Source organism: Scyliorhinus torazame, chromosome 27, assembly GCF_047496885.1.
Source record: "Scyliorhinus torazame isolate Kashiwa2021f chromosome 27, sScyTor2.1, whole genome shotgun sequence".
In the NCBI taxonomy this organism is placed as follows: domain Eukaryota; kingdom Metazoa; phylum Chordata; class Chondrichthyes; order Carcharhiniformes; family Scyliorhinidae; genus Scyliorhinus; species Scyliorhinus torazame.
The window spans coordinates 24,597,055-24,624,144 of NC_092733.1; the positions used below are offsets into that span (position 1 = coordinate 24,597,055).

The window sequence follows — 27,090 nt, forward strand, 5'->3', positions numbered from 1 at the left end:
AATAGCCTAATCATCCAACTTAATAGCCTAATCCTGCTTTCTCCCCATAGCCTTTGATCCCATTCTCCCCAAGTGCTATATCCAACCGCCTCATGAATATATTCAAAGTTTTAGCATCAACTACTTCCCGTGGTAATGAATTCCACAGGCTCACCACTCTTCGTGTGAAGAAATGTCTCCTTATCTCTGTCCAAAATGGTTTACCCTGAATTCTCAGACTGTGACCCCTGGTTCTGGACACACCCATCATTGATAACATCTTCCCAACATCTACCCTGTCTCTATGAGTTCCCCCTCATTCTTCTGAACTCCAGCGAGAACAATCCCAACATAGTCAATCTCTCCTCATATGACAGTCCCGCCATCCCTGGAATCAGTCTGGTAAACCTTCGCTGCACTCCCTCGAGAGCAAGAACATCCTTCCTCAGAGAAGGAGACCAAAACTGCACACAATACTCCAGGTGTGGCCTCACCAAGGCCCTGTACAATTGCAGCAACACATCCCTGCTTCTATACCCGAAACCTCTCGCAATGAAGGCCAACATACCATTAGCTTTCTTTACCGCCTTCTGCACCTGCATGCTTACCTTCAGCGAATGCTGCACAAGGACACCCAGGTCCCGCTGCACACTCCCCTCCCAATTTACAACCATTCAGGTAGTAATCTGCCTTCCTGTTTTTGCTTCCAAAACGAATAACCTCACACTTATCCAAATTATACTGCACCTGCCATTGATTTGCCCACTCGACCAACCTGTCCAGATCTTGCTGTACAGGTTCCTGCATCCTCGTCACAATTCACCCACCCACCTAATTTGGTATCATCTGCAAACTTTGAAATGTTACATTTTGTTCCCTCATCCAAATCATTAATATATATTGTGAATAGCTGGGGTCCCAGCACCCATCCCTGTGGTACCCCACTGGTTACTGCCTGCCAATTTGAAAAGGATCCATTAATCCCTACTCTTTGCTTCCTCTCTGCCAACCAGTTTTCTATCCACCTCAATACATTTCCCCCAATCCCATGCGCTTTAATTTTGCAGAATAATCTCTTATGCGGGATTTTGTCAAACGCCTTCTAAAAGTGCAAATATACCACATCGACTGGCTCCCCCTGGTCGACTGTACTGGTTACCTCTTCAAAGAATTCCAACAGATTTGTCAAGCCTGATTTTCCCTTCATAAATCCATGCCGACTCTGACTGATCCTGCCACTGCTTTCTAAATGTTTCGCTATAAAGTCCTTGATAATGGATTCAAGCATTTTCCCCACTACCGATGTTAGGCTTACTGGTCTATAATTCAGTGATTTCTCTCTACTTCCCTCATTGAATATCGTGAATTAAGTAACAGAATGCATCTATAGTCTGTCTAAGGGAGATAGGTCAAGCATTCCCGTAATAAGAACCACTCCATGAGTCCACAGACCAGAGGGACCATCCAAAACATGGTGGCACAGTGGAGACATCAATGTAAAAATTACATTGGTGAAACTGATGGACCAACAGCAAGAGACTGAATAAAAAAACCCGGTAGCAGCTCGTACGTACAACTCTACAGAAGGAGGAGGCAAACTGGAAGGCGATGATGATGCCGGCATAACTCGGGCAGCCCCTGCTTTCCTGGAGCCATTTGAAAAATTTGATAGTCCGCAGAGAGACCAGAGCTGGAAGGTTTTGGAAGAAACCCTGCCTCAGCTATCGGATGACATTGGGATCATACGTTAAAGAGCAACAACATTCTCCTGAAGCAGGGGCTGAAGGAGCCCACTGTGGACTTTGACACCCTTCTCAAGGCCATTCACACATACCTTAGCCTGCCGTTGGAATCCCACAATTGATCACGCGAGACAGGCTGAACTTATTGAAATAAAGTGGACTATAATTCACTCTGTTTACTGGGTACCGGCCTCCCTGAACAGGCGCCTGAATGTGGCGACTAGGGGCTTTTCACAGTAACTTCATTGAAGCCTACTTGTGACAATAAGCTATTAAAATCTTGTTTGTTTGAAGAGGCCTACAAGTAGTGACGTCTGTTCAGCCCCCTTCCCCCCCCTCCCCCACCCCCGCCTCAAGCATCAGCCCCCCCAGCACGAGAAAGCCTCCAAAACTGGTGAAAGGTTAGGAAAAACCACAGTGGCCATTTTGAGATGTTCACGTTGCGGTGCAAAAAACATAGATGCATGGACTTCTCAGCAGGGGCATAGAATGCTCCCAGTGTTGGTAGACTGGGCATTTGAATTGTCTCTGCACACCCAACAACTTTAATCGAGGTGGAAGATCAGAAAATATTCATGAAACGCACACAATTCAAGAAATTAGAAATCAAGACAAAGTTACAGAGTTTTAGGGGAAGTAATTGGGGAGGGGGTGGTGTAGTGCTATTGTCACTGGACTAGTCATCCAGGTCCCAGGGTGATGCCCTGGGGACCCAGGTTTGATGCCCACCATGGCAGATGTTGAAATTTGAATTCAATAAAAACGGTAGAATCAGGGGCGAAATTCTCCGGAAACGGCGCGATGTCCGCCGACTGGCGCCCAAAACGGCGCCAATCAGACGGGCATCGCGCCGCCCCAAAGGAGCGGAATGGCATCTTTGGGGGCCGAGCCCCAACATTGAGGGGCTAGGCCGACGGCGGAGGAATTTCCGCCCCGCCAGCAGGCGGAAAAGGCCTTTGGTGCCCCGCCAGCTGGCGCGGAAATGACATCTCCAGGCGGCGCATGTGCGGGAGCGTCAGCGGCCGCTGACAGCTTCCCACGCATGCGCAGTGGAGGGAGTCTCTTCCGCCTCCGCCATGGTGGAGACCGTGGCGGAGGCGGAAGGGAAAGAGTGCCCCAACGGCACAGGCCCGTCCGCGGATCGGTGGGCCCCGATCATGGGCCAGGCCACCGTGGGGGCACCCCCCGGGGCCAGATCGCCCCGCGTCCCCCCCAAGACCCCGGAGTCCACCCACGCCGCCTGGTCCCGCGGTAAGGTAGGTGGTTCAATTCACGCCGGCGGGACAGGCAATTTATCGGCGGGACTTCGGCCCATTCGGGCCGGAGAATCGAGCGGGGGGGCCCGCCAACCGGCGCGGCGTGATTCCCGCCCCCGCCGACTCTCCGGTGCCGGAGACTTCGGCAACCGGCGGGGGCGGGATTCACACCAGCCCCCGGCGATTCTCCGACCTGGCTGGGGGTCAGAGAATGTCGCCCCAGATGTCTAATAATGACCATGAATCAATTGTCGATGATTGTAAAAACCTACCGAGTTCACTAATATCCTTGAGGGAAGGAAATCTGTCGTTCTTATCCAGCCTAGTTGACATGTGACTCCAGACTCACAGGAATGTCGTTGACTCTTAAATGCCCTCTGAAATGGCTGAGCAAGACACTCAGTTCAAGAGCAATTAGGGAAGGGCAACAAATGTTGGCTTAGTCCATACAGGATCACACTGCCAAAGAGTTAGTCGCACATTTTCCCATGGGTGAAAGACCCATTGAGGCCCCTACCTCAGCACCAGCTGCAAATCCTCTTCCCTCGAGAGCTGGCCACACAGAGCCTGCAGGAGAATCGTCAGCACCTCCACATCCCATGAATGAATAAAAAACAGTCCATTGGCTGGCTGCATTGTAAGTTAAAGGCTTTGACACTACTGTGGTGATACACCACTGTACTTCCCTACCATTGTACATAGTATATAATAGTTGTGTGTAACGTGGCCCTGTAATACTGTGTATTGTACTGTAGCTCTGCAGAGGTTCGGTCACTGGTAGGTAACCCGACCTGGCCACGGAGAGCTCCGCCTTAGCCACTCCCCCGGGAGTTACATATAAGAACCCTCTTCTGGGACCGGCCCCATTCTGTCTGGGGTCGTCTGTGTCGGCTAAGCCTCCCATGTAGTATATTAAAGCCTTAGTTAAGTCTCTCATGTCTTTGTGGTTCTTGACGCTTAGTGCGTCAACTACCTTTAAAATTAATACTGCATCTGGCATTAACATACAAGTGGGTGATCTGGTCTGTCTTCAGCCAATAACCCTTCATTCATCAGACATCAAGTTGAAAGGTCCAGATGGCACAAAGCTTCAAATCTGAAGGGGTGAATGATCATTGTATCTCTCTGTGCTGTCCACAGTCATGCCAGCTTATAATTGGAGATGTGGATGTTCTTCCTGAAACCCTGTAGAACCAGATGATGACCAGCCCTTGAACGACTCAACATCTGTAATGGAATGTTCAATATTTTATTTAGAAACAACCTTCATCTACAGCAGCTGAGGAGGTTTATTCAATCAGTAGTGAGTTCCTCACTATCACAGGGACACCTGAACTATAGCGTTTCCAGTCAATATTTGGAAAGTTAAAGTCCCCCATAACAACTACCCTGTTGCTTTCGCTCCTATCCAGAATCATCTTTGCAATCCTTTCCTCTACATCTCTGGAACTTTTCAGAGGCTATAGAAAACCCCTAACAGGGTACCTCTCCTTTACTGTTTCTAACCTCAGCCCATACTACCTCAGTAGACGAGTCCTCATCAAACGTCCTTTCTGCCACCGTAATACTGTCCTTGACTAACAATGCCACCCCTCCCCCTCTTTTACCACCTTCCCTGAGCTTATTGAAATATCTAAACCCCGGCACCTGCAACAACCATTCCTGTCCCTGCTCTATCCATGTCTCCGAAATGGCCACAACATCGAAGTCCCAGGTACCAACCCATGCTGCAAGTTCACCCACCTTATTAGGGATGCTCCTGGCATTGAAGAAGACACGCTTTAAACCACCTTCCTGCCTACCGGTACACTCCTGCAACTTTGAAACCTTACTCATGACCTCACTACTCTCAACCTCCTGTATACTGGAGCTACAATTCAGGCTCCCAAGCCCCTGCTGAACTAGTTTAAACCCTCCCGAAGAGCATTAGCAAATTCCACCCCCCCCCCCCCCCCCCCAAGGATATTGGTACCCCTCAGGTTCAGATGCAGACCATCCCGTTTGTAGAGGTCCCGCCGACCCCAGAATGAGCACCAATTATCCAGAAATCTGAAACCCTCCCTCCTTCACCATCCCTGTGTTCAACTCCTCTCTCTCCCTATTCCTCATCTCGCTATCACGTGGCACGGGTAACAACCCAGAGATAATAACTCTGTTTGTCCTAAGTCTAAGTTTCCACCCTAGCTCCCGGAATTCCTGCCTTACATCCCTATCCCTTTTCCTACCTATGTCGTTGGTACCTATGTGGATCATGACTTGGGGCTGCCCCCCTCCCCCTTAAGGATCCCGAAAACATTGTTCCTTTGCAGTCCGGATTCATTGGAATTTCAGATCTTTAATACCTTTTCTGTCTTTATTCAACACTAAATGATGCGGCTGTGAGAGTCTTCATTGGAGTTCAAGATCATTCGTCTTCTGAAGGCTTTTCCCTGTGTGTTTTGAGGGAGCAAAACATTCCTCAAAGAATCCGGATTTCTTCTCTTCTAGTCCAAGTTGGTCCTAAGGTTGATGATCTCCAGTCTTCTCTCTCGGGTCGGTCTTTCCTTCCAAAGGATTCATTGCCCTTGCAGTTCAGAAGGCCAGAATCCTACACTCTACCCACTGGCAATGCTGCAAAATTCCTATCCCATTCTGCTGATGTTGATGTCTTCCAAGGTGAAGTAGAAAGCCCGCATGTCTCCAAGGCGCCTTCCCTAAGGGCCGAGGATGCTGTGGGAGACTGAATCCCTCAGGACTGTTCTTGGGGAGGGTGAAGCGTTGGATTTAGGGTTGGATAGAACCTATCGATGTAAAAAGCGGTTTATAGAAACGCAATACCAATAGCTCAGAAACAAATGTGGCATAAATGGTGACCCATCTTCCCTTAGACAGACGTAGAAGCCAATTATCTCAGTCGCAGGGTATCACTGCAGGAATTCCTATGAACAGCATAATGGGCCTGGCTGTCATTAGCTGCGCCATCTGTTCCCCCCCATCATAACGTCAAAAGAAGGAAAGTTCAGTGATTGCGCAGTGTTTAGCCCCATTTGCAATTCCCCACAAAACGATGAGTCCATGCCGGGATGTCGTCCGACCTGGGCAACATCCAGGCTCGGGCTGTTAAGCGACAAGCAACCATCACATCATAGAAGTGACAAACGATCACTCTCTCCAGCAAGGGACAGATTAATCACTGGGACGCCGTGCTGCTGCTTGATTGAGACTGCTGAAAGACCTGTGTCTGAGAGAGCAGCACCCCCTCCCAACTGCACCCTCGAGACTGACCTTTTACTTGCGCGATCTGTATTCATGTTGAGACCATGGAGGTAAGTCTTCTGATTACCATTTTTGTATGGCTCTGAACTGCAATGAACTATCACGATCTTTGCAGCCCAGCCAAATGTGGTTTACCTCATAAGTTAGCAAGGGATTGGCAAACTTATTTCCAGTAAATGTGACCGCATGCTGTCTAAATATAGATTTATTAATGAGCTGTGATCTGCATACTTTATTGAATGCATTTTAAATTACTAATAATCACATTTCAATCTCTTCCTTTTAATAATGCTTACCTTTGAAGGTACTTGTATAATCCTTATGGAATCATCTAGCCCAAAAGCAGACCAATCAGCCCATCATATTTGGTTTTTTTGAAAGAGCAATCCAATTAGTCCCACTCCTTTATTCTTTCCCCATAGACCTGCACACATTTCCTTTCATAAACATTTCTGTAAACTTGAAGCTATTTCCATCAAACCCCAGACACTGTGACACTCACCTCGTGTCATTAAGTTTAGACACTTGAGTGTCACGCTTGGCAACTTCTCGTTTCAATATCCAGAGGAATGTGAAGAACAAAACTGTGTTGACCTGTTGGAAGATTTGATAACATGTGGAGTGAACATCAACAAATTCTGATGGAATATACCTGGAGTTAGGACTTTCTGACTCTGAAATGCGTGTGTGGTTTGCCAGTGATGCTCACAGCCAGAAGTAGTGGAATTTCAAACTTTTCTTTCTTTTTCTGAATACTTGCTCTTTCTCCTCAGAAGTAACTGGTTTTTGGAGAGAGAGATTAGAGAGAGGGAGAAGGAGGGGCTATGAGGAGTTTGGCATTGGAGTGAAGCAGTGGGGTTATGGGGAAGAGGGTGGGGGAGGGAGGCTGTGGCAGAGGGGGTACGGGGGGGGGGGGGGGAAGAAGGATATAGAGGAGAGAGGCTCTGTTAGATACTGCAGAATATGGGGTGCGATCTACCGGCCTCGTCACGCTGGGGTGAAAATGAGCGGGCCGATTAGGTATCGGCAGAGGCTAAAATCGGGAACCTTGCCTGGCACTGACTGTTTTCCGATATAACTGGCCACTCCCGTTGGCGAGTCTGGATCCCGCCGAGATGTGGCGAGAAACCAATAATCACAAATTAAGTCCCCAATAACGGGAAGGACCCCCTATCGAACGGCCACCCGTGATCTAACTGCCTCCCCAGTGAGTGGTCACGCAGGCGCCATTTAGTCCACCTATTAAAAACGTGAAGCCAGTGGAATGGCTGCCGTGGGGATCCGAGGAGGTGAGTAGCCACCTTGGAAATCTGCCGTGGAGAGGGAGGGGGTGGGAGAGTCTTCTGGAGGAAGGGCTCAGTTGAGGGTTGGGCCGCCATCGGCGGGGTGTTGGCCCTGGTCTGAGGGGCGGGGGTGAAGGAGGGGGGTTTGCTGGTCTACCACCTACGGGTCTGCCCCGGATTGTGGATACCCATAACGGGGGCAACTTCAGCTGCTGCCTGTCGGTCCCACCGAACAGAACCCTCTCTGTGATAATATGGTGAAGGTCACTTTAACTCCCACTGACCGTGGCGACTGCTGGCTGTACAGCTGACGGCTATTGCTGATGGGGAATTGGCGAGCTTTGTGGATTCCCGTGGGTACGCGTGCTATGAAGTAGTGGTTGTTACTGCCTCGCATCCCAATCAGACTGTAAGGCCTGGATACTCTGCCTGTACATCTGGGGGTAGCAACAGCACAGAAGCAGCAGCCAACATTGGTGCGGCACCTGTGCCATGTCCTTGCGGCCTTGGCATCACATAGAGGAGGAGGCTACCTTCTCCCGGTGGCCGTCATGGTCACTGCAACTCTGAACGTCCACTCCTTGGGTTCATTCCAGGGCTCGTGCGGGGACTTGTGTGGCATCCCAACTAACAGTCCACAAGTGCAGGAGGGGCACAGGGTGTGATGCCAGGCGCAGAGTCGCTTGGAGAGGTGGTGCCAGGCGCAGTGTTGCGGGGAATGTGGAGGGATGGCAGGCAGGACTGGTGCCACGGGGCCGCTACAAACTCACCCGTGGAGGTTGTTGAGCTTCTTGCGGCACTGGGTAGCAGTCCTCCTGGTCACACTCCTCGAGCTGATGGGCAGGCGACATTGGCTTTACAGTGGCTGACCCTCCGACCCCCTTGGGGGAATAGGTATCCCTCCTGGACTCGACCGCACATGAGCCTGACCAGGTCAGCACCCCCGAATCATTGTGCTTATCCAAGTGGTGGCATGACTGAGTGCCGTCTGGGGTTTGCTCTGTGGGATCAGTTTAAGTGTTGCTCCCCCTCGTTAGTGGGGAGCTGATGGGCACCGTCCTGGCGAATCAGCTGGCAGGGCAGTCAATTGAGGCCCGTGTGGCATTGATAAGTGGTCAAATAAACATTAGATACTGGTAACGGTCTCAACATTCTCAGAAATTTGTTCTAAGTGTGGCTCACTACAACACTTAAAACGAATTTGGTTCGATCGCGTCATGTGTATGTGTTGAAAACTGCAATGTGCATCTTGTCCACTTGAGGGTGCCAAACACACATGTACCAGCAGAGGGAATCTGCTAGGAATAGACAATACATTTTTAACAGCTCTTGCATGTTCCAATTCTAGACATCACTGGCTGAATATTTAACTTTGTCTGTTCCAAGAATGGGAAGAGATGCTTTCTAATATATGCTATCAGGAAGGAAAATATTGAGTGCAGATGAGGGGCAGCTTGATTGCAGTGCATGGGAGTGAAGTTAGATATCGAAATAGATCCAAAAATGTTTACTGCGCATTGCAAACATAATCAGTAGGTGCAACAGTTATAAATCAAACACCAGAATCTTGAAACAGGCAGCATAAAGATTACCGCAATAATCAGATACACAGGCCCAAGGAAACTCCACACGAGTCCTGTTTTTGCATCAAGCCAGCAGCTGGAAGTTAAGAAAATAAATCAGTCAGAATGATGAGTGAAGAAGAGAATAAAACCCCCCAAGTGTGAAATCTTCATCATGCAACAACATTTCTGTACCCTGAGCACTGATGGGGTGATGATATGCTGCGGGATTCTCCGTCAGTGGGATCCGCCACGTTGCTGGCAACGTTTCCCGACAGCGTAGGGTGGCCACAATGGGAAACCCCATTGGCCGGCTGCGGGAACGGATAATCCCGCTGTCGGCGGGGTTGGGCCATGCTGGAAAATGGCTCTGGAGGGACAGAGAATCCCGCCCATGATCTTTATGTTTACAGGTCACAGACTGACATTTAGGAGATTTCTGTCCCCCAATAAAGGCAGACATTAACATCGCCACGGATCCTGAATGCCGAACCTGTGTGCCGATTTCACAGGCAAACCATTCGCGATTCAACCAGCCGATTCCCGTGGGCGAAATCAGGATCCCACCGTAGCACGACAAGAAAACAATAATCGCCACTTAAGAATGATTTCCATACAAATAACGGGAGCCACCCCATATCCAACAGCCTCCCGTCATCCAAACGGCGCCCCAGCAAGTGGACACACAGGCGCCGGTTAGTGCTCCCTTTCAAAAACGTGAACCTGCTTGATGAGCTGCTGCCGGGACCCGAGGAGGTGAGTAGCCATCTTTGCTCACTGGCAAAGAGCCCACTGTGCTCGGAGGGGGGTGGGGGGGAACTGGGGGTGTCCAGTCTCATTTGGGATGGACTGCCATGGGGGGAGGGGGGGGGGGGGTTGTATGGGAGCTGTGCGGCCGGGGAGTCTCAGCTAGTGGGTGGGGGTTGGTACCCATGCGTGGACCCTCCATGCAAACCCGTGGATCATGTTTACCCGTTCCGGTGGCAACCTGCCTGTTGCCCACTGACCGCCCATACCTCCAACTGACCGCAGAGGCCTCTGGCTCTGCGACTGAAGGCTGCTGCTAATAGGGAATTGGCAATCGGAGTTAAGTGAGCACCTCACATATCACAAATGCAACATGTGGGGCTTATTGCCCAGCATCCCAATTGGAGCATATTGTGCCTCAACACTGCAAGAGGCAACACCAGACGCAGCAGCCAACACCCGAACACCCAGGGGATGGGCCCCAGTCCCGGGCACATGTCCGTGGCCAGGGTTTGCTAATGTTCTGTTTGGGTGTCTGGGTGCAGGGTGTGGGGTCTGGTGAGCAGGGACCCCACTGTGGCTGGGTGTGCGTGGGCAGGGTGTGCTGGAGGCGTGTGGGGGGGGGGGGGGGGGGGGGGGGGGGGATGGGGCATGGGATTCGTGGTCGGCATCGCGGAACATAGAGCCAGAGGCGTCATACTGATTGTGGTGAAGGTTTTTTAATTTGTTGCTAACGAGTGTACGGCACCCCACCCTCCCCGCCCCTCTCCCCAGGTACAATCCCCTCCTTACCCCCTATCTACCTCCTTACTCCGCTTCCCCCCCATGCCCTCTCAGTGATCCTCGACCTACTTAGCCTTCCTTGCTCTTCCGCTGCGTCTAGGTGTTTCACCAGGATGCACATCAGAGATGGAGGCAGCCTGCTGTCGACAACGTCCCATGGCCTTCGGTGCCCCTGGTAGGTATCCTCTGGAGGCTCCGAGGCTGGAAGGCCCCAGCGCATGCCCCGCTGTGCCCCTCTCTTCCGAGTGCTGGCTGCGAGACACAGACTCATCAGAGGGGTGGAACTTAGGGGAGCTGGTGGTCACCATCGCCATTCCATAGGATGGGTCCAGGTTGGCAACCAGCACTCTCTCCTCCTGTTCGGTGCCCATAGGGCTTTGGGGTTCACCTCGGAATGGAGGGGCATCTGGATTGAGCCCTGGCTGTCCCAGCTTCTGGCCCTGCCAGTCCTGGCGGCTACCGAATGTCTGCACCATGGTGTTGACACCCTCGGCTCCTCAGTGACTGGACATGCTCTGCAGCGCCTCAGCAATGCCAGCCTGAGACAGCAACAAGCGCCTCAGCGCCTCCACTCGGCCATTCCTGTCTGAGTCCGTGACATGTCCCACGGCGCCCCATCAAGGTCCACCTGGTACTGGGTCACATTCCTCCATCGAGTCGAGAGTCTATCGAGGCCCTCAGCCATGGCCGTCACCGACTGAGCCAAGCCTTAGACACCTCCACTCATGCTGTGACATTGTGCATCAGGCTCTCCACTGCGGTTGCCACACTAGCAGTGTTGGCCTCAGTGCCACGCAGTGCCGGCAACATCTCCTGCACCTGTAGTCGCTGGGACTCCTCCAATCGGCTATGGACCTGCTGGTGTGTCGCTGACATTCCCCTCTGAACCTCACGGCCACTCCCTATCGACTGCATCAGCTCCGGGTAACCCTGTTCCAGAGGCTCGGCCTCTGACTCGGACCCAACTGGGTCCCGGGATCCAGCAGTTCTCTGACTGCTGTCTCACCTGGGCGTTCCTGCCTCCACCTGATGCGCATCAGCAAGTTTGTGGTGCTCATCAGATTGTGCACCAGACGCCTGTCCACTAACATGGCCCATCGAGGTGTGTGTCTCTGCGCTGGTGGAGGGTGGGGATGACCAGTGTGACGCATCGATGGTTGCAACCTCGGAGCTTTCCTCCGAGGTGTTCTCATGGGAGACGGCGAGGGGAACCACCCTGGTGGGCCGTCGCCTGGAGGTCCTGTGGGAGATTGGACATGTGGTCAGTCTGTATGGCATCAGCAACTCAAGTTTGATAGGTCATCTGGTTGTGAGACTCAGAGGGGGCATTGTTTGCCACACGCTTGGATCACTGCACTGCGGGGGGGGGGGGGGGGGGGTGAACGCTTGGCCGGTGGGGGATAAAAGGAAGGTTCGGGAGGGGGTTCGCGTTGGTTGGCGGAGTTCAGTGTCAACTCACCCGAGCGACCTGGTGTAGGTCACTGACGTTTTATTTTAATTAAGGGGCAATTTAGCGTGGCAAATCCACCTACCCTGCACATCTTTGGGTTGCGGGGGTGAGCCCCATGTAGACATGGGGAGAATGCGTAAACTGCACAGGGACAGTGACCTGGGGTTGTGATCACACCCGAGTCCTCGACGCCGCGAGGCAGCAGTACCAAGGCCGTTTACAGGAGGCCTGTCCTTGTCACGACCGTCACAGTGCTGCCCGAGCTGGCGGCCGCTGCCACTTCACCCCAGGCGGCACTGGCTGCCCTGTGGTTCACCCTCTGCGACCCTCGGGGGAACAGGACATCCCCCCTGGCTGGGACCGCCTCTAAGAGCCTCCACAGGTCTGCATCTCCAAATCTTGGGTCCGGTTGTCTGAGCGCCATGGCTGCGGGCTGAGTGAGATTGGCTGCGCAAGAGCAGTTTAGATGCTGCTCTACCGTGTTCGCGATGGCTGGCAAGCACGGTGCTGGCGAATTGGATGGCGAGCCATGATTTGTGACATGAAGCCCATTAAGTGGACCAATTAACGGTGACAGCCTCGTCAGGCATGGAAGTTCGCGGCTGTTCCTGCTCGCTACCACACTGAGAAATATTTTCATTGAATCGCGTCCACTGATTCTGGTTATTTGTGGGGCCTGTTTGGGCTGTTTGAGGCTGGCATTTCTCAACCGCACGAGCCTCATCTGTTAGTTGAAACGTCGATCAGATTCCCAAGTTGGCTTCCCGCCAAAAGATTCCATGTCACTATTTTGAAGAACAGCAGAGGAATTCTGCTTGGTGGCCTGGTCAATATACATAAAACTGATGATCCGGTCATCGTCCAATTACTACTGGGGCTTCACTTGAATATTTCCTCTGAAAGACAGTGGAATTGTGCATAACTCCCTCAGTACTGCATCGGAAAGTCAGGCTGCAGTTTTGTGTGTTGAAGCCCCAGAGTGGAACTTAAACCCGAAATCCCATTACACAGAGGCAGGACAGTTAGCAACTGAACCCCGGCTGACATGTAAGTGAAAGAGATAATTGGAAACAGTGGAGATGAGAGAAAGAGAGCAGAGAGAAGGAGAGAGACAGAAGGTGAGCCAAGGGCCGAGGAGAGGAGAGGAGGGAAGGGCATGAGAAAATGAAAGAGTCAGTTAGAGAAACATAAATTGTGGCGTCATTATTGACAAAACAAGGCTGCATCAAAGAGGAGGAAATTTGAAGTCCACAAGAGCATGAGTTGAGTAGAACGAGAAAGGCCCAATGTGTATTGAAAGGCTGGAAAACAATGAGACATCACTTACTTAGTGTGTGACCCATAGCCATCAGGATACACTGCAACAGAAATGATCACAATGATAGCAGGGCCTCCATAGCCAAAGGCGCACATGAACTTGTTGGTTTTCTTCAAATAGGAAACTCTCATATTTAAGATGTTTCTGATCATGTTGTAGAGCTGTACTGCCTCCAGAAACATCCAAAAAAATGCTGCCAGGAAAAAGTAGTGCAGAAATCCTGCGATAATCCCACACACCACCTGAAACAATTAAAACAATGCCATGAGAACCTGTCATGAAGCCCTGAGTCCTTACAATTCCACCTGGGCACAGTCTCAAAACTAACAGCTGTACCCTTGCTAAAGTTTATGGGCAACAGCAGGAAGGTGCACCGTTTAGATGGAGCCCGTGGGCACCAGTACCACTGCAGGAGCTTCCCTTACCACCATCTGTACTATTTCCCCTTCCATTCCCGGCTACAGAATTCATAAAATTCAAAGAATTTACATTGCAGGAGGTCATTCGGCCCATCGAGTCTCTTGGAAAGAGCACCCTACTTAAGCCCATGCCTCCACCCAGTAACCCAGTAATGCCACCTCACCATTTTTGGACATTAAGGGCAATTTATCATGCTCAATCCACCTAATCTGCACGTCTTTGGACTGTGGGAGGAAACCGGAGCACCCGGAGGAAACCCACGCAGACACGGGGAGAACGTGCAGACTCCGCACAGACAGTGACCCAGCGGGGAATCGAACCTGGGACCCTGGAGCTGTGAAGCAACAGTGCTAACCACTATGCTATCATGCTGTCCTATAAGTAACACTATTTGATTTAAAAGTAAATTAACCTTTTCTTCAAAGTCCCGGTTGGTTGCTCAGACCTGGATCTCCCTGGTGAGACCAACTTGTGTCAATCTAGAATCCGGTTCAACATCATGCCACCTGGTTTTCAGGCCTCCTGTGTCCTTTCAGGGGCAGGTAAGTCGGTACTCCCAGTGTAGGGACTCTCCAGCCTCACTGACACTGGAAGGAATGTGTTAAGGTTTAACTTATGAGGCTAAATCCTAGAATGGAGGGGTAAGGGGGTTAACATGGTTGTGTCCTTGTCTTTTCCTGATGGGTTCCAATCGATTCTGGAGATATGGTAGAAATCTGGTGGAACACACAAGACAATTCGGGGCCTTTTCATTTTTACTTCTGACTTTAACTTCTTTCGAATAAAATTTCTAAAACCAACCAGGAATTGGGGGCAACTGAGCAAACATTTAAAATAAGTTGCAAACTCCCTGCGCATGAGCAATGAGAGCCAGAACCTGCCCTGTACTGAAGCACATTGAGAGCTGGACTCAGCCAGCCAGGGAGACCTATTCACTCACACTGAGGCTGACTGACGGTGGCAGGAGGAAAACATTGGGATCTGCTAACCGGCAAAACACTAAGAAAAACGATTCAATTCATTAGACAAGAGGAAAAAGCAATGGGTGGGCCCCACAGTGGCATGTTTTCATGGGACGTTTTCCGGCAGCGGAAGAGGAGGGCTTGCTATTGGCTGCCGTGGGGATGTTTTGGTTCTGCCAATGTTTATGGTGTTTTGGATGGCTCGCCCGTTCTGTTGCCCGGGAATCTGCTGCAGGGATTGTGTTCAGTGGGACCTGAAGATCTGCCTACGAGAAGGGCCAGAAAGTTCTGCCCAATGAATCTTAACATAGATTTGGAGTCACTTACACGTGCCCATACAGGAGATGGCAGTCTGCTTGATCGGTGGTTCATCCAATACCCTAAACATTCACTGCCTCCATCACCAGCACACAGTGGCTGCAGTGTGCACCAACTACAAGATGCACTGCAGCGACTCGCCAAGGCTCCTTCTACAGCACTTTCCAAACCCGCAATTCAGAAGGACAGGATGGCAGACACAGGGGAACTCCGCCTCTAACAAGTTTGTCCCTGAGTCACTAAGCATCCTGACTCGGAAGTTTATCATGAATTCTTTACTGTCGATGAGTCAAAATTCTAGATCTCCATTTCTACCAACACTGTTGGAGTACCGACACCACGTGGACTGCAATGGCTCAAGGAGGTGGCTCACTGTCACCTTCTCAATGGAAACCAGGGCAACATGCATTGGGTCAGACCCCAAGAATGAATTAAAAAAACAAACTGACACACGTCGATAAATACACACACACACACACACACACACTTAATCCATGGACAGACAGATAGATAAACAGCTAGATGGACAGCCAACACATAGGTAGATAGTAGGCATACATCCACACAGGTGAGAACTATCACAGATCAGGGGCGAGATTCTCCGACCCCCCTCCGGGTCGGAGAATCGCCGGGGGCTGGCGTGAATCCCGCCCCCGCCGGTTGCCAAATTCTCCGGCACTGGATATTCGGCGGGGGGCGGGAATCGCGCCGCACCGGTTGGCGGCCCCCCCCCCCCCCCCGGCGATTCTCCGGCTCGGATTGGCCGAAGTCCCGCTGCTAAAATGCCTGTCCCGCCGGCGTAGATTAAACCACCTACCTTACCGGCGGGACAAGGCGGCGCAGGCGGGCTCCGGGGTCCTGGGGGTGGGCGGCGCGGGGCGATCTGGCCCCGGGGGGTGCCCCAAAGGTGGCCTGGCCCGTGATCGGGGCCCACCGATCCGCAGGTGGGCCTGTGCCGTGGGGGCACTCTTTTCCTTCCGCCTTCGCCGCGGTCTCCATCATGGCGGAGGCGGAAGAGACTCCCTCCACTGCGCATGCGCGGGCATGCCGTCAGCGCCGCGGAGATGTCATTTCCGCGCCAGCTGGCGGGGCACCAAAGGCCTTTTCCGCCAGCTGGCGGGGCGGAAATTAGTCCGGCGCGGGCCTAGCCCCTTAAGGTTGGGGCTCGGACCCCCAAGATGCGGAGCATTCCGCACCTTTGGGGCGGCGCGATGCCCGACTGATTTGCGCCGTTTTGGGCGCCAGTCGGCGGACATCGCGCTGATACCGGAGAATTTCGCCCATGGTGTAGCACTTTGACACTTGGAGTTACACTCACACCCACACACAAGCACATGGTTAACAATGAAAATACTTGCATTTATAAAGTGCCTTTAACATAGCAAAACATCCCAAAGCGTTTCACAAGCTTGTTATCAAAGAAAAAATGTAAACTGACACCAAACCAAGGCAGGAAACGTTAGGATGGAAGACTTGGTCAAAGATGTAAGTTTAAGATGTGTCTTAAAGGGGAAGCAATGTGATGACAGAGAGATGGAGGGAATTTCAGTTGACGCAATCACTGACTGAGGGGGAAAGAACTAAGGGATTCACAAGAGACAGGGGTTGCCTCCACCCAATAAACACACAACCACAGCTGTCTGGATACACAGACATCCATTGATGTAAACACACACATTCCTAAACACACAAAAACAGTCGTGTGTACAGCTGGCTATGAAGGGGTCTCTTACCCGGTTCCTGGTTTCGTCAATCCCGACCAGGAAGAGCAGCTCTGCCAGGAATAGACTCAGGCACAGATGCATGTGAGTGGCATATAGGGCACTTTTTAAACTGGAGCAGAGGGCAAATGTCATAACGCTGATCCCAAGGCACACCACCGATACACAGAGCACGACTGTTGCTATTATGGCGATAACACCAGGATGAAGCTACGTAAAGAAAGAATTTGCATTTTATATTTGTCTTTCAGAACATCACAAAATGCTGTTCAGTAAATGGGATAATGTTGATGAGCAGGGGGAATAACCAAAAAATTAGAGCTAGGCCATTAATGGGTAATGTGGCGGAGAAGTTCATCACACAAATCTAGTGGAAATCTGGAACTCTCTCTCCCCGCTCCCAAAAAAAGTCTTATAGCTGAGGGGGTTCAATTGAAAATGTCAAAACTGAGATTGATGGATGTTTGTCAGGCAAGGACATTAATGGTTTGTTTTTCATTATTTGTTCTTGGGACACAGACATCATTGGCTAGGCCATCATTTGTTGCCCATCCCTAATTGCCCTTGAACCGAGTGGCTCACAAAGCCAACTCAGAGGGGCCGTCGAGAATCAACCACCTTTCTGTGGATCTGGAGTCCCATGTAGGCCAGACCGGGTAAGGAAGGCAAATTGCCTTCCCTGAAGAACCAGGTGGGCGTTTACAACAATCAGTTATACTTTTGTGGCTATTCCAACAACAGTCGATGGTACAAAAACAGAAAATGCTGGGCAATCTCAGCAGGTCTGACAGCGTCTGTGGAGAGAGAAGGGAGCTAATGTATCTAGTCTGGATGACTCCTTGTCAGACCTGCTGAGATTGCCCAATATTTTCTGTTCTTGTTGCAGATTTCAACACCCACAGTATTTTGCTATTATAATTATCGATGGCAGTTTCCTGGTCACTATTACTGAGACTAGCTTTCAATTCCATGTTTATTGATCAGCGCCGAGAAACATCTCGCTATCCAATGGCACATTGCCATTTGTTTGGCCTCAGGGACTTTCTCCCTCTGCAGCCACACTTAGGGGGATTTCTTGCTGGCAAGCCCCAGGTGCCGTTACGACTGGTCCATGTATGTGTTGACCTGTACTAAATGGCGCCCAGGCAAAGTCTCCAAGGTGCGGCTGGTGAGTACCGGGGACCGGGTGAATCTGGTGTCCAGGTATTTAAACAGGTGCATTCTAATCATCCCCCTTCATACTTGAGTGATTTTGAGGTGCTCAGATGGAAATTGACAGCACTTAACTCTCTGAAGTGGTTGATGTTTATAAACATTGTGGCTAGAAAACTTCAGAGTTACTCAACCGTGAAGGACGATGAGTGAAGCAAAGCTGACAGCTATGTGGGTGTGGAAGCTGTCAACTAGTAAGGGGAAATGAATGAATGACTTGCAGGTCAAGGATCTGGGGCGTCATTCTCCGACCCCCCGCCGGGTTGGAGAATCGCCGGGGGCTGCCGTGAATCCCGCCCCCGCCGATTGCCGAAGTCTCCGGTACCGGATATTCGGCGGGGGTGGGAATCGGGCCGCGCCAGTTGGCGGGCCCCCCGCTGGATTCTCCAGCCCGGATGGGCCGAAGTCCCGCCGATAAATTGCCTGTCCCGCCGGCGTGGATTAAACCACCTTTTGAAAGGCGGGACAAGGCGGCGTGGGCAGGCTCCGGGGTCCTGGGGGGGGCGCGGGGCGATCTGACCCCGTGAGATGCCCCCACAGTGGCCTGGCCCGCGATCAGGGCCCACCGATCCGCGGGCGGGCCTGTGCCTTGGGGGCACTCTTTCCCTTCCGCCTCCGCCACAGTCTCCACCATGGCGGAGGCGGAAGAGACAACCTCCACTGCGCATGCACGGGAAACTTTCAGCGGCCGCTGACGCTCCCGCACATGCGCCGCCCCGACATGTCATTTCCGCGCCAGCTGGCGGGGCAACAATGGCCGTTTCCGCCAGCTGGCGGGGCGGAAATCCCTCCGGCATCGGCCTAGCCCCTCAATGTTGGGGCTCGGCCCCCAAAGATGCGGAGCATTCCGCACCTTTGGGGCGACGCGATGCCCGTCTGATTTGCGCCGTTTTAGGCGTCAGTCGGCGGACATCGCGCCGTTTTGGGAGAATTTCGCCCCTGATTGCTTACTCTTTCCAGGAATTGATACGTGGTGCTTATTGTTTAAACCAGCAGGTGTATTGCCCAGGTGAGTGTTACAACAATAATTTTTTTCACTGCCTCTGTCTGGACTGTGCTCTAGCTTCCACACAGGGGTCTCTTTTCTCGGGGGCTTCCTGTCAGGGGTCTCTTTTCTGGGGGGTCTGTGAATGCCTTTTTATTTAGGGGTCTCTGGGGGGGGGTCACATTATTTAGGGGGTCTCTGGGAGGGGGGTCTGGGTCTTTTCCAGAATTATAATAATGTGGTGCCAAACCCCCAGGCACTACGGAGCCAAATTTTTAGTTCATAGTGTCATCTGATCAATATTTCTGGTTTCATCGTTGCAGTCCCCCACTATGTGATATCGTCTTACATTGTCCTGTTCATCAGGAGATATCAACAGAGCGAGGCCGGAGAGATGATCGCACTGACACCGGGAGTATACATTTTTGGAGCTGCTCACATGGCACCCATTGAGAGACCAATAACTTTTCCCAGCTGCATAATTCCAGTGGGCACAGTAGCGTTTCCAAAACTTGTTTGATTTCTGTGGAGAGCAAGCATTAGAAATTACTGCAACAATTACCAGCCCAATGCTAACTGAATAAACGGATCTTTAGACCTGACACTGCTGCTTCACTGCACAAATACATTGGGGGTGATTTTCTGGGCCCGTTCACCATGGACGCAAATCCTGTTATGGCCGCTAACTCTCGAGAGGGCCATAATCAAATTTGTGCCAGAGAGACCTCAGATTGAGATCTTTCCCATTCCCACCAGCAACCTAATCAGTTTGAACCTGATTACCATCAGTTTCAATTGATATGAATATACCTAAACAGTATAACACTGTACCTTCTAGTTCACCGTTTGCCCCCCCTCCCCCCGGCTGGCAGGACTCACTACTGCTTTGCAGCAGTAGAGAAGACCATGCGGCGGGTGTGGAGGCCAGTGTAGCTCCCAGGTCAGGGACTTTGCAAGACTGTACCCTGGCATGCAGGCTCCGCCCTCTGGCAGTGCCGACCTGACAGTTTTAGCACTGCCAAATTAGCACTGCGAGGAGCATGGCCTTTAGGGAACCCCATTGGGGTATCCCTATTATCCGGGAGGGGTCGATGGTGGAGGAGGGGGGTTGCATCTGCATGGTGAGGGTGGCGATGATTTAGAATGGGGGGGGGGGAGTGGGGTTGCCCCGAAGCAGTGAGGATAGGGTGGGACTGAGTCATATTACTGCATGGTGTGGGGGGGGGGGGGGGGGGGGGGGGAATAGGCAGGTTGTGACCCAACCATTGAGTGGTGAGAGGGAGGTTGGCCCTCTGAAGGTTGGTGGTGTTCCCCTTGTCTGCTCGGGATCCCGGGTGGGAGGGGGGGGGGGGTCTTTAACTTCACCCCGAGATTGGGCCCACCCTGATCTCCAAATCCCTGCATTGCTGGAGAGTTTAGACCCCGCTCCCCAGCTGGCTGCATCGTCCACACCAGCATTTTGAAATCCTCGCTGTTCAGACTCCTGAATGACTGTTATGGACTGAACTGATTTCTCCACGCCTCTTTTCTACTGTGTAGCACTGCACTCAATATACTTCACACGATGTCTATGTCTGTGTAGTTACATTGTGTATTTATCGCATGTCCTATGTTTTTCATGTATGGAACGATCTGTCTGGACTGTACGCAGAACAATACTTTTCACTGTACCTCGGTACACGTGACAATAAATATATCTAAATCTAAATTGTACAGCGTGCCGTTTGATCTGGCTAGCAAAGGAAGCTGTGAAACCAGTGAGTTTCACACTGCCTTTCTTGCCCGACCCAGAACTCTGGAACCTTTGGAAAATTCTACCCATTGTGAGACTGGGGTGGAATTCAGTCTGTTACTTCATGTCCATTGAACTGATGCAACTCTTTGCAAAACTAAATAAAAACAGTAAATGCTGGATAAACTCAGCAGGTCTGGCAGCAGCTGTGGAGAGAAGAGTTAAGTTTTGAGTCCGTACAGTCATATGAATTTGAAACGTTCACTCGGTTTCTCTTTCCACAGAGGCTGCCAGATCTGCTGAGTTCATCCAGCATTTTCTGTCTTTATTTCGGAATTCCAGCACCTGCAGCATTTTGCTTATTCAGTCTTTACCCACCTTAGTGTGCCTGAAGTGAAGGTGACTGCCGGGCTGAGATCCCGGCCTTCCCGTTAATTATCCACGGCTGAAACCACGTTGGAGATCAATTCAAATGTCTCCAGTTTTCCACCAGTTGCTGCTGGAGTTGAAAACGCTTCCGTTCAGGATGGGATCCATGTTCCTGAAGGCGATCAAAGCCACTGCAGCAAAGTCTGTCCCTGGAGGGAATGTTAAACATTACTCAGAGTGGAGTGTAATCCACTGGGGTAGATGAGGTCTACAAAATATGTGTAACTCCTGCTGCAGAACTAGGGCAGATCAGGACCAGATTCCAAGGAAAGATCGCTGTAAGATCCAGTGGGAATCAGCGGCATTCATAAATCAGGATTGGAGAGCAGTTAATTCTGGCAGCGCAATGAAGACAGAAGGGAATAGCAAGATCCAAGATCAGGAAGATTGTTTGGTAATTAATTGATCCACTCAGGCAGAAAACCTATGTTCCCTTCCACCAGACCACCTCCTGTCTCTTTAATGGGTCTAACGTTTTTTTTCCTTCACTCACTACCCCGAAGACCATTCCAAACGTGAATCACCCTGACCGAGGAAATTCCTCCTGCTGTTTGCCCATCAACTTTCCTTCGCCAGTTTTCACCACTTATTGCAGTGCACGGGACGCGCAGACGTGGTGCTCGGATTAACTGTACCCTTGCTATTTAATATCCCGTGACGGGCAGCACGGTGGCGCAGTGGTTAGCACTGCTGCTCACGGCGCTGAGGTCCCAGGTTTGATCCCGGCTCTGGGTCACTGTCCGTGTGGAGTTTGCACATTCTCCCTGTGTTTGTGTGGGTTTCGCCCCATAACCCAAAGATGTGCAGGGCAACATAGAATTTAACATAGAATTTACAGTGCAGAAGGAGGCCATTCAGCCCATCGAGACTGCACTGGCTCTTGGAAAGAGCACCCTACCCAAGGTCAACACCTCCACCCTATCCCATAACCCAGTAACCCCACCCAACACTAAGGCAATTTTGGACACTAAGGCCAATTTATCATGGCCAATCCACCTAACCTGCACATCTTTTGGACTGTGGGAGGAAACCGGAGCACCCGGAGGAAACCCACGCACACACGGGGAGGATGTGCAGACTCCGCACAGACAGTGACCCAAGCCGGAATCGAACCTGGGACCCTGGAGCTGTGAAGCAATTGTGCTATCCACAATGCTACCGTGCTGCCCGTGCTGCAGTGGTAGGTGGATTGAACAAGCTAAATTGCCCCTTAATTGGAAAAAAATGAATCGGAACTCTAAATTGTTTTTTTAATCCCGTGTGCCCCTCGAAGATTCACTGTCCGCCTCTCCTTTCCAAAATCCAATTTCTCCAGTCTAATCTTGAAACTCAACAGATAACTCGGATTCAGCCTCGTCGATCTTCTCTGCACCAAATCCAGGGCATGGCATTCAGAACAGTTCAGAACAGAACACAATGCCCAACTTCTTACCAAAGCACCTTTGAACTGACCCCCCCACCACCCTCACCCCGCCCACAGACACACACACACAATATAACCTTGAATTCACTTGAATGAGAATAATGTATAAACCAAAAAGGGGAATTGAAGGAAAGTGGAAATAACCAGGAAATTTACCATTTGTTTTACTTCCAGTGGCAGTCTGTCGATTAATATGCATCTTGATGTCTGTTGTTCGTAAGTTGACTCTTTTCAGGGAAGAACTGTTCTTCCCTCGAAATGTTCTTATTTCCACATCTGAGAGCGAAATAAATCAAACCTTGTAATGTTTCAACTAGGGGTGGGATTTAGTCACAGTCTGATGTTCTAAATTGTTTAACCTGTCAGTTTGCATACAGCACCAGCCCAAAATAATGATTTGGTTCAGGAGAGACGCAGTGAGGGAACCAGATGTGAGCAGCATTATATATATATTTTTTTAAATAAATATTTTATTGAAAATTTTTGGTCAACCAACACAGTACATTGTGCATCCTTTACACAATATTATAACAACACAAATAACAATGACCTATTTTATAAACAGAAAGTGAATAAATAATAAATAACAAAAATGAAAACTAACCCTAATTGGCAACTGCCTTATCACAAGTAACACTCTCCAAAAATATAATTTAACAGTCCAATATATAATTATCTGTCGCAACGACCTATACATATTATACAGTATATATTAACAACCCTGAGAGTCCTTCTGGTTCCTCCTCCCCCCCCACCCGCTCCCTCCTCCTCTCCCATCCACTTACTCACCATTGAAATATTAGCGGCCCAATAATACTCACTTAGGCTCGGTAGTGCCAGCCCCCCCCTATCCCTGCTACGCTGTAAGAATCCCTTCCTCACTCTCGGGGTCTTCCCGGCCCACACAAAACCCATGATGCTCTTTTCAATCCTTTTAAAAAAAGCCTTCGTGATCACCACCGGGAGGCACTGAAACACAAAGAGGAATCTCGGGAGGACCACCATCTTAACCACCTGCACCCTCCCTGCCAGTGACAGGGATACCATATCCCATCTCTTGAAATCCTCCTCCATCTGTTCCACCAACCGCGTTAAATTTAACCTATGCAATGTGCCCCAATTCTTAGCTATCTGGATCCCCAGGTAACGAAAGTCCCTTGTTACCTTCCTCAACGGTAGGTCCTCTATTTCTCTACTCTGCTCCCCTGGATGCACCACAAACAACTCACTTTTCCCCATGTTCAATTTATACCCTCAAAAATCCCCAAACTCCCCAAGTATCCGCATTATTTCTGGCATCCCCTCCGCCGGGTCCGCCACGTATAGTAGCAAATCGTCCGCATACAAAGATACCCGGTGTTCTTCTCCCCTAAGTACTCCCCTCCACTTCTTGGAACCCCTCAACGCTATCGCCAGGGGCTCAATCGCCAGTGCAAACAATAATGGGGACAGAGGGCATCCCTGCCTTGTCCCTCTATGGAGCCGAAAATATGCAGATCCCCGTCCATTCGTGACCACGCTCGCCACTGGGGCCCTATACAACAGCTGCACCCATCTAACATACCCCTCTCCAAAACCAAATCTCCTCAACACCTCCCACAAATAATCCCACTCCACTCTATCAAATGCTTTCTCGGCATCCATCGCCACTACTATCTCCGTTTCTCCCTCTGGTGGGGCCATCATCATTACCCCTAACAACCTCCGTATATTCGTGTTCAGCTGTCTCCCCTTCACAAACCCAGTTTGGTCCTCGTGGACCACCCCCGGGACACATTCCTCTATTCTCATTGCCATTACCTTGGCCAGGACCTTGGCATCTACATTTAGGAGGGAAATAGGTCTATAGGACCCGCATTGTAGCGGGTCCTTTTCCTTCTTTAAGGGAAGCGATATCGTTGCTTCAGACATAGTCGGGGGCAGTTGTCCCCTTTCCTTTGCCTCATTAAAGGTCCTCGTCAGTACCGGGGCGAGCAAGTCCACATATTTTCTGTAGAATTCGACTGGGAATCCATCCGGTCCTGGGCCTTTCCCGCCTGCATGCTCCTAATTCCTTTCACCACTTCTTCTACCTCGATCTGTGCTCCCAGTCCCACCCTTTCCTGCTCTTCCACCTTGGGAAATTCCAGCCGATCCAAGAAGCCCATCATTCTCTCCCTCCCATCCGGGGGTTGAGCTTCATATAATTTTTTATAAAATGCCTTGAACACTCCATTCACTCTCTCCGCTCCATCTCTCCTTCCTCATCCCTCACTCCCCCTATTTCCCTCGCTGCTCCCCTTTTCCTCAATTGGTGTGCCAGCAACCTGCTCGCCTTCTCCCCATAATCGTACTGTACACCCTGTGCCTTCCTCCATTGTGCCTCTGCAGTGCCCGTAGTCAGCAAGTCAAATTCTACATGTAGCCTTTGCCTTTCCCTGTACAGTCCCTCCTCCGGTGCTTCCGCATATTGTCTGTCCACCCTCAAAAGTTCTTGCAGCAACCGCTCCCGTTCCTTACTCTCCTGCTTCCCTTTATGTGCCCTTATTGATATCAGCTCCCCTCTAACCACCGCCTTCAGCGCCTCCCAGACCACTCCCACCTGGACCTCCCCATTATCTTTGAGTTCCAAGTACTTTTCAATGCACCCCCTCACCCTTAGACACACCCCCCTCATCTGCCATTAGTCCCATGTCCATTCTCCAGGGTGGGCGCCCTCCTGTTTCCTCCCCTATCTCCAAGTCCACCCAGTGTGGAGCGTGATCCGAAGTGGCTATAGCCGTATACTCCGTTCCCCTCACCTTCGGGATCAACGCCCTTCCCAGCACAAAAAAAAGTCTATTCGCGAGTAGACTTTATGGACATAGGAGAAAAACGAGAACTCCTTACTCCTAGGTCTGCTAAATCTCCACGGGTCTACACCTCCCATCTGCTCCATAAAATCTTTAAGTACCTTGGCTGCTGCCGGCCTCCTTCCAGTCCTGGACTTCGACCTATCCAGCCCTGGTTCCAACACCGTATTAAAATCTCCCCCCATTATCAGCTTTCCCATCTCTAGGTCTGGAATGCGTCCTAGCATCCACCTCATAAAATTGGCATCATCCCAGTTCGGGGCATATACGTTTACCAAAACCACCGTCTCCCCCTGTAGTTTGCCACTCACCATCACGTATCTGCTCCCGTTATCCGCCACTATAGTCTTTGCCTCGAACATTACCCGCTTCCCCACTAATATAGCCACCCCCCTGTTTTTCGCATCTAGCCCCGAATGGAACACCTGCCCCACCCATCCTTTGCGTAGCCTAACCTGGTCTATCAGTTTCAGGTGCGTTTCCTGTAACATAACCACATCTGCCTTAAGTTTCTTAAGGTGTGCGAGTACCCATGCCCTCTTTATCGGCCCGTTCAGCCCTCTCACGTTCCACGTGATCAGCCGGGTTGGGGGGCTTCCTACCCCCCCCCCTTGTCGATTAGCCATCCCCTTTTTCCAGCTCCTCACCCGGTTCCCACGCAGCTGTATCTCCCCCAGGCGGTGACCCCCTGCCCATCCCCTCCCATACCAGCTCCCCCCTCTCCCCAGCAGCAGCAACCCAGTAATTCCCCCCTCCCACCCCCCCCCCCCGCTAGATCCCCCGCTAGCGTAATTACTCCCCCCATGTTGCTCCCAGAAGTCAGCAAACTCTGGCCGACCTCGGCTTCCCCCCGTGACCTCGGCTTGCACCGTGCGACGCCCCCTCCTTCCTGCTTCTTTATTCCCGCCATGATTATCATAGCGCGGGAACCAAGCCCGCGCTTCTCCCTTGGCCCCGCCCCCAATGGCCAACGCCCCATCTCCTCCACCTCCCCTCCTCCCCCCATCACCACCTGTGGAAGAGAGAAAAGTTACCACATCGCAGGATTAGTACATAAAACTCCTCTTTCCCCCCTTTTTAACCCCCCTCTTCGCCCCCCACATTCGCCCCACCACTTTGTTCAAACGTTCTTTTTAATAACCCGCTCATTCCAGTTTTTCTTCCACAATAAAAGTCCACGCTTCATCCGCCGTCTCAAAGTAGTGGTGCCTCCCTCGATATGTGACCCACAGTCTTGCCGGTTGCAGCATTCCAAATTTTATCTTCTTTTTATGAAGCACCGCCTTGGCCCGATTAAAGCTCGCCCTCCTTCTCGCCACCTCCGCACACCAGTTTTGATAAACGCGGATCACCGCGTTCTCCCATTTACTGCTCCGAGTTTTCTTTGCCCATCTAAGGACCATTTCTCTATCCTTAAAACGGAGGAATCTCACCACTATGGCTCTGGGAATGTCTCCTGCTCTCGGTCCTCGCGCCATCACTCGGTATGCTCCCTCCACCTCCAACGGACCCGCCGGGGCCTCCGCTCCCATTAACGAGTGCAGCATTGTGCTCACATATGCCCCGACGTCCGCTCCCTCCGCACCTTCAGGAAGACCAAGAATCCCCAGGTTGTTCCTCCTTGCGCTGTTCTCCAGTGCCTCCAACCTTTCCACACATCGTTTCTGATGTGCCTCATGCAT

At 51.2% G+C, this 27,090-nt stretch overlaps 1 protein-coding gene across 1 annotated transcript in view; it reads right to left on the minus strand.

Annotated features, from left to right (window-relative positions):
- Window positions 1–27,090, minus strand: part of LOC140403312 (adhesion G protein-coupled receptor E2-like) — a 117,573-nt gene that overhangs the window by 20,378 nt on the left and 70,105 nt on the right. Inside the window, 9 exon segments of the mRNA XM_072491156.1 lie at window positions 6,735–6,826; window positions 9,108–9,174; window positions 13,385–13,617; window positions 16,809–17,006; window positions 19,343–19,516; window positions 21,104–21,120; window positions 21,123–21,219; window positions 21,221–21,303; window positions 22,734–22,853. Coding sequence (XP_072347257.1) covers window positions 6,735–6,826; window positions 9,108–9,174; window positions 13,385–13,617; window positions 16,809–17,006; window positions 19,343–19,516; window positions 21,104–21,120; window positions 21,123–21,219; window positions 21,221–21,303; window positions 22,734–22,853 — 1,081 coding nt within the window.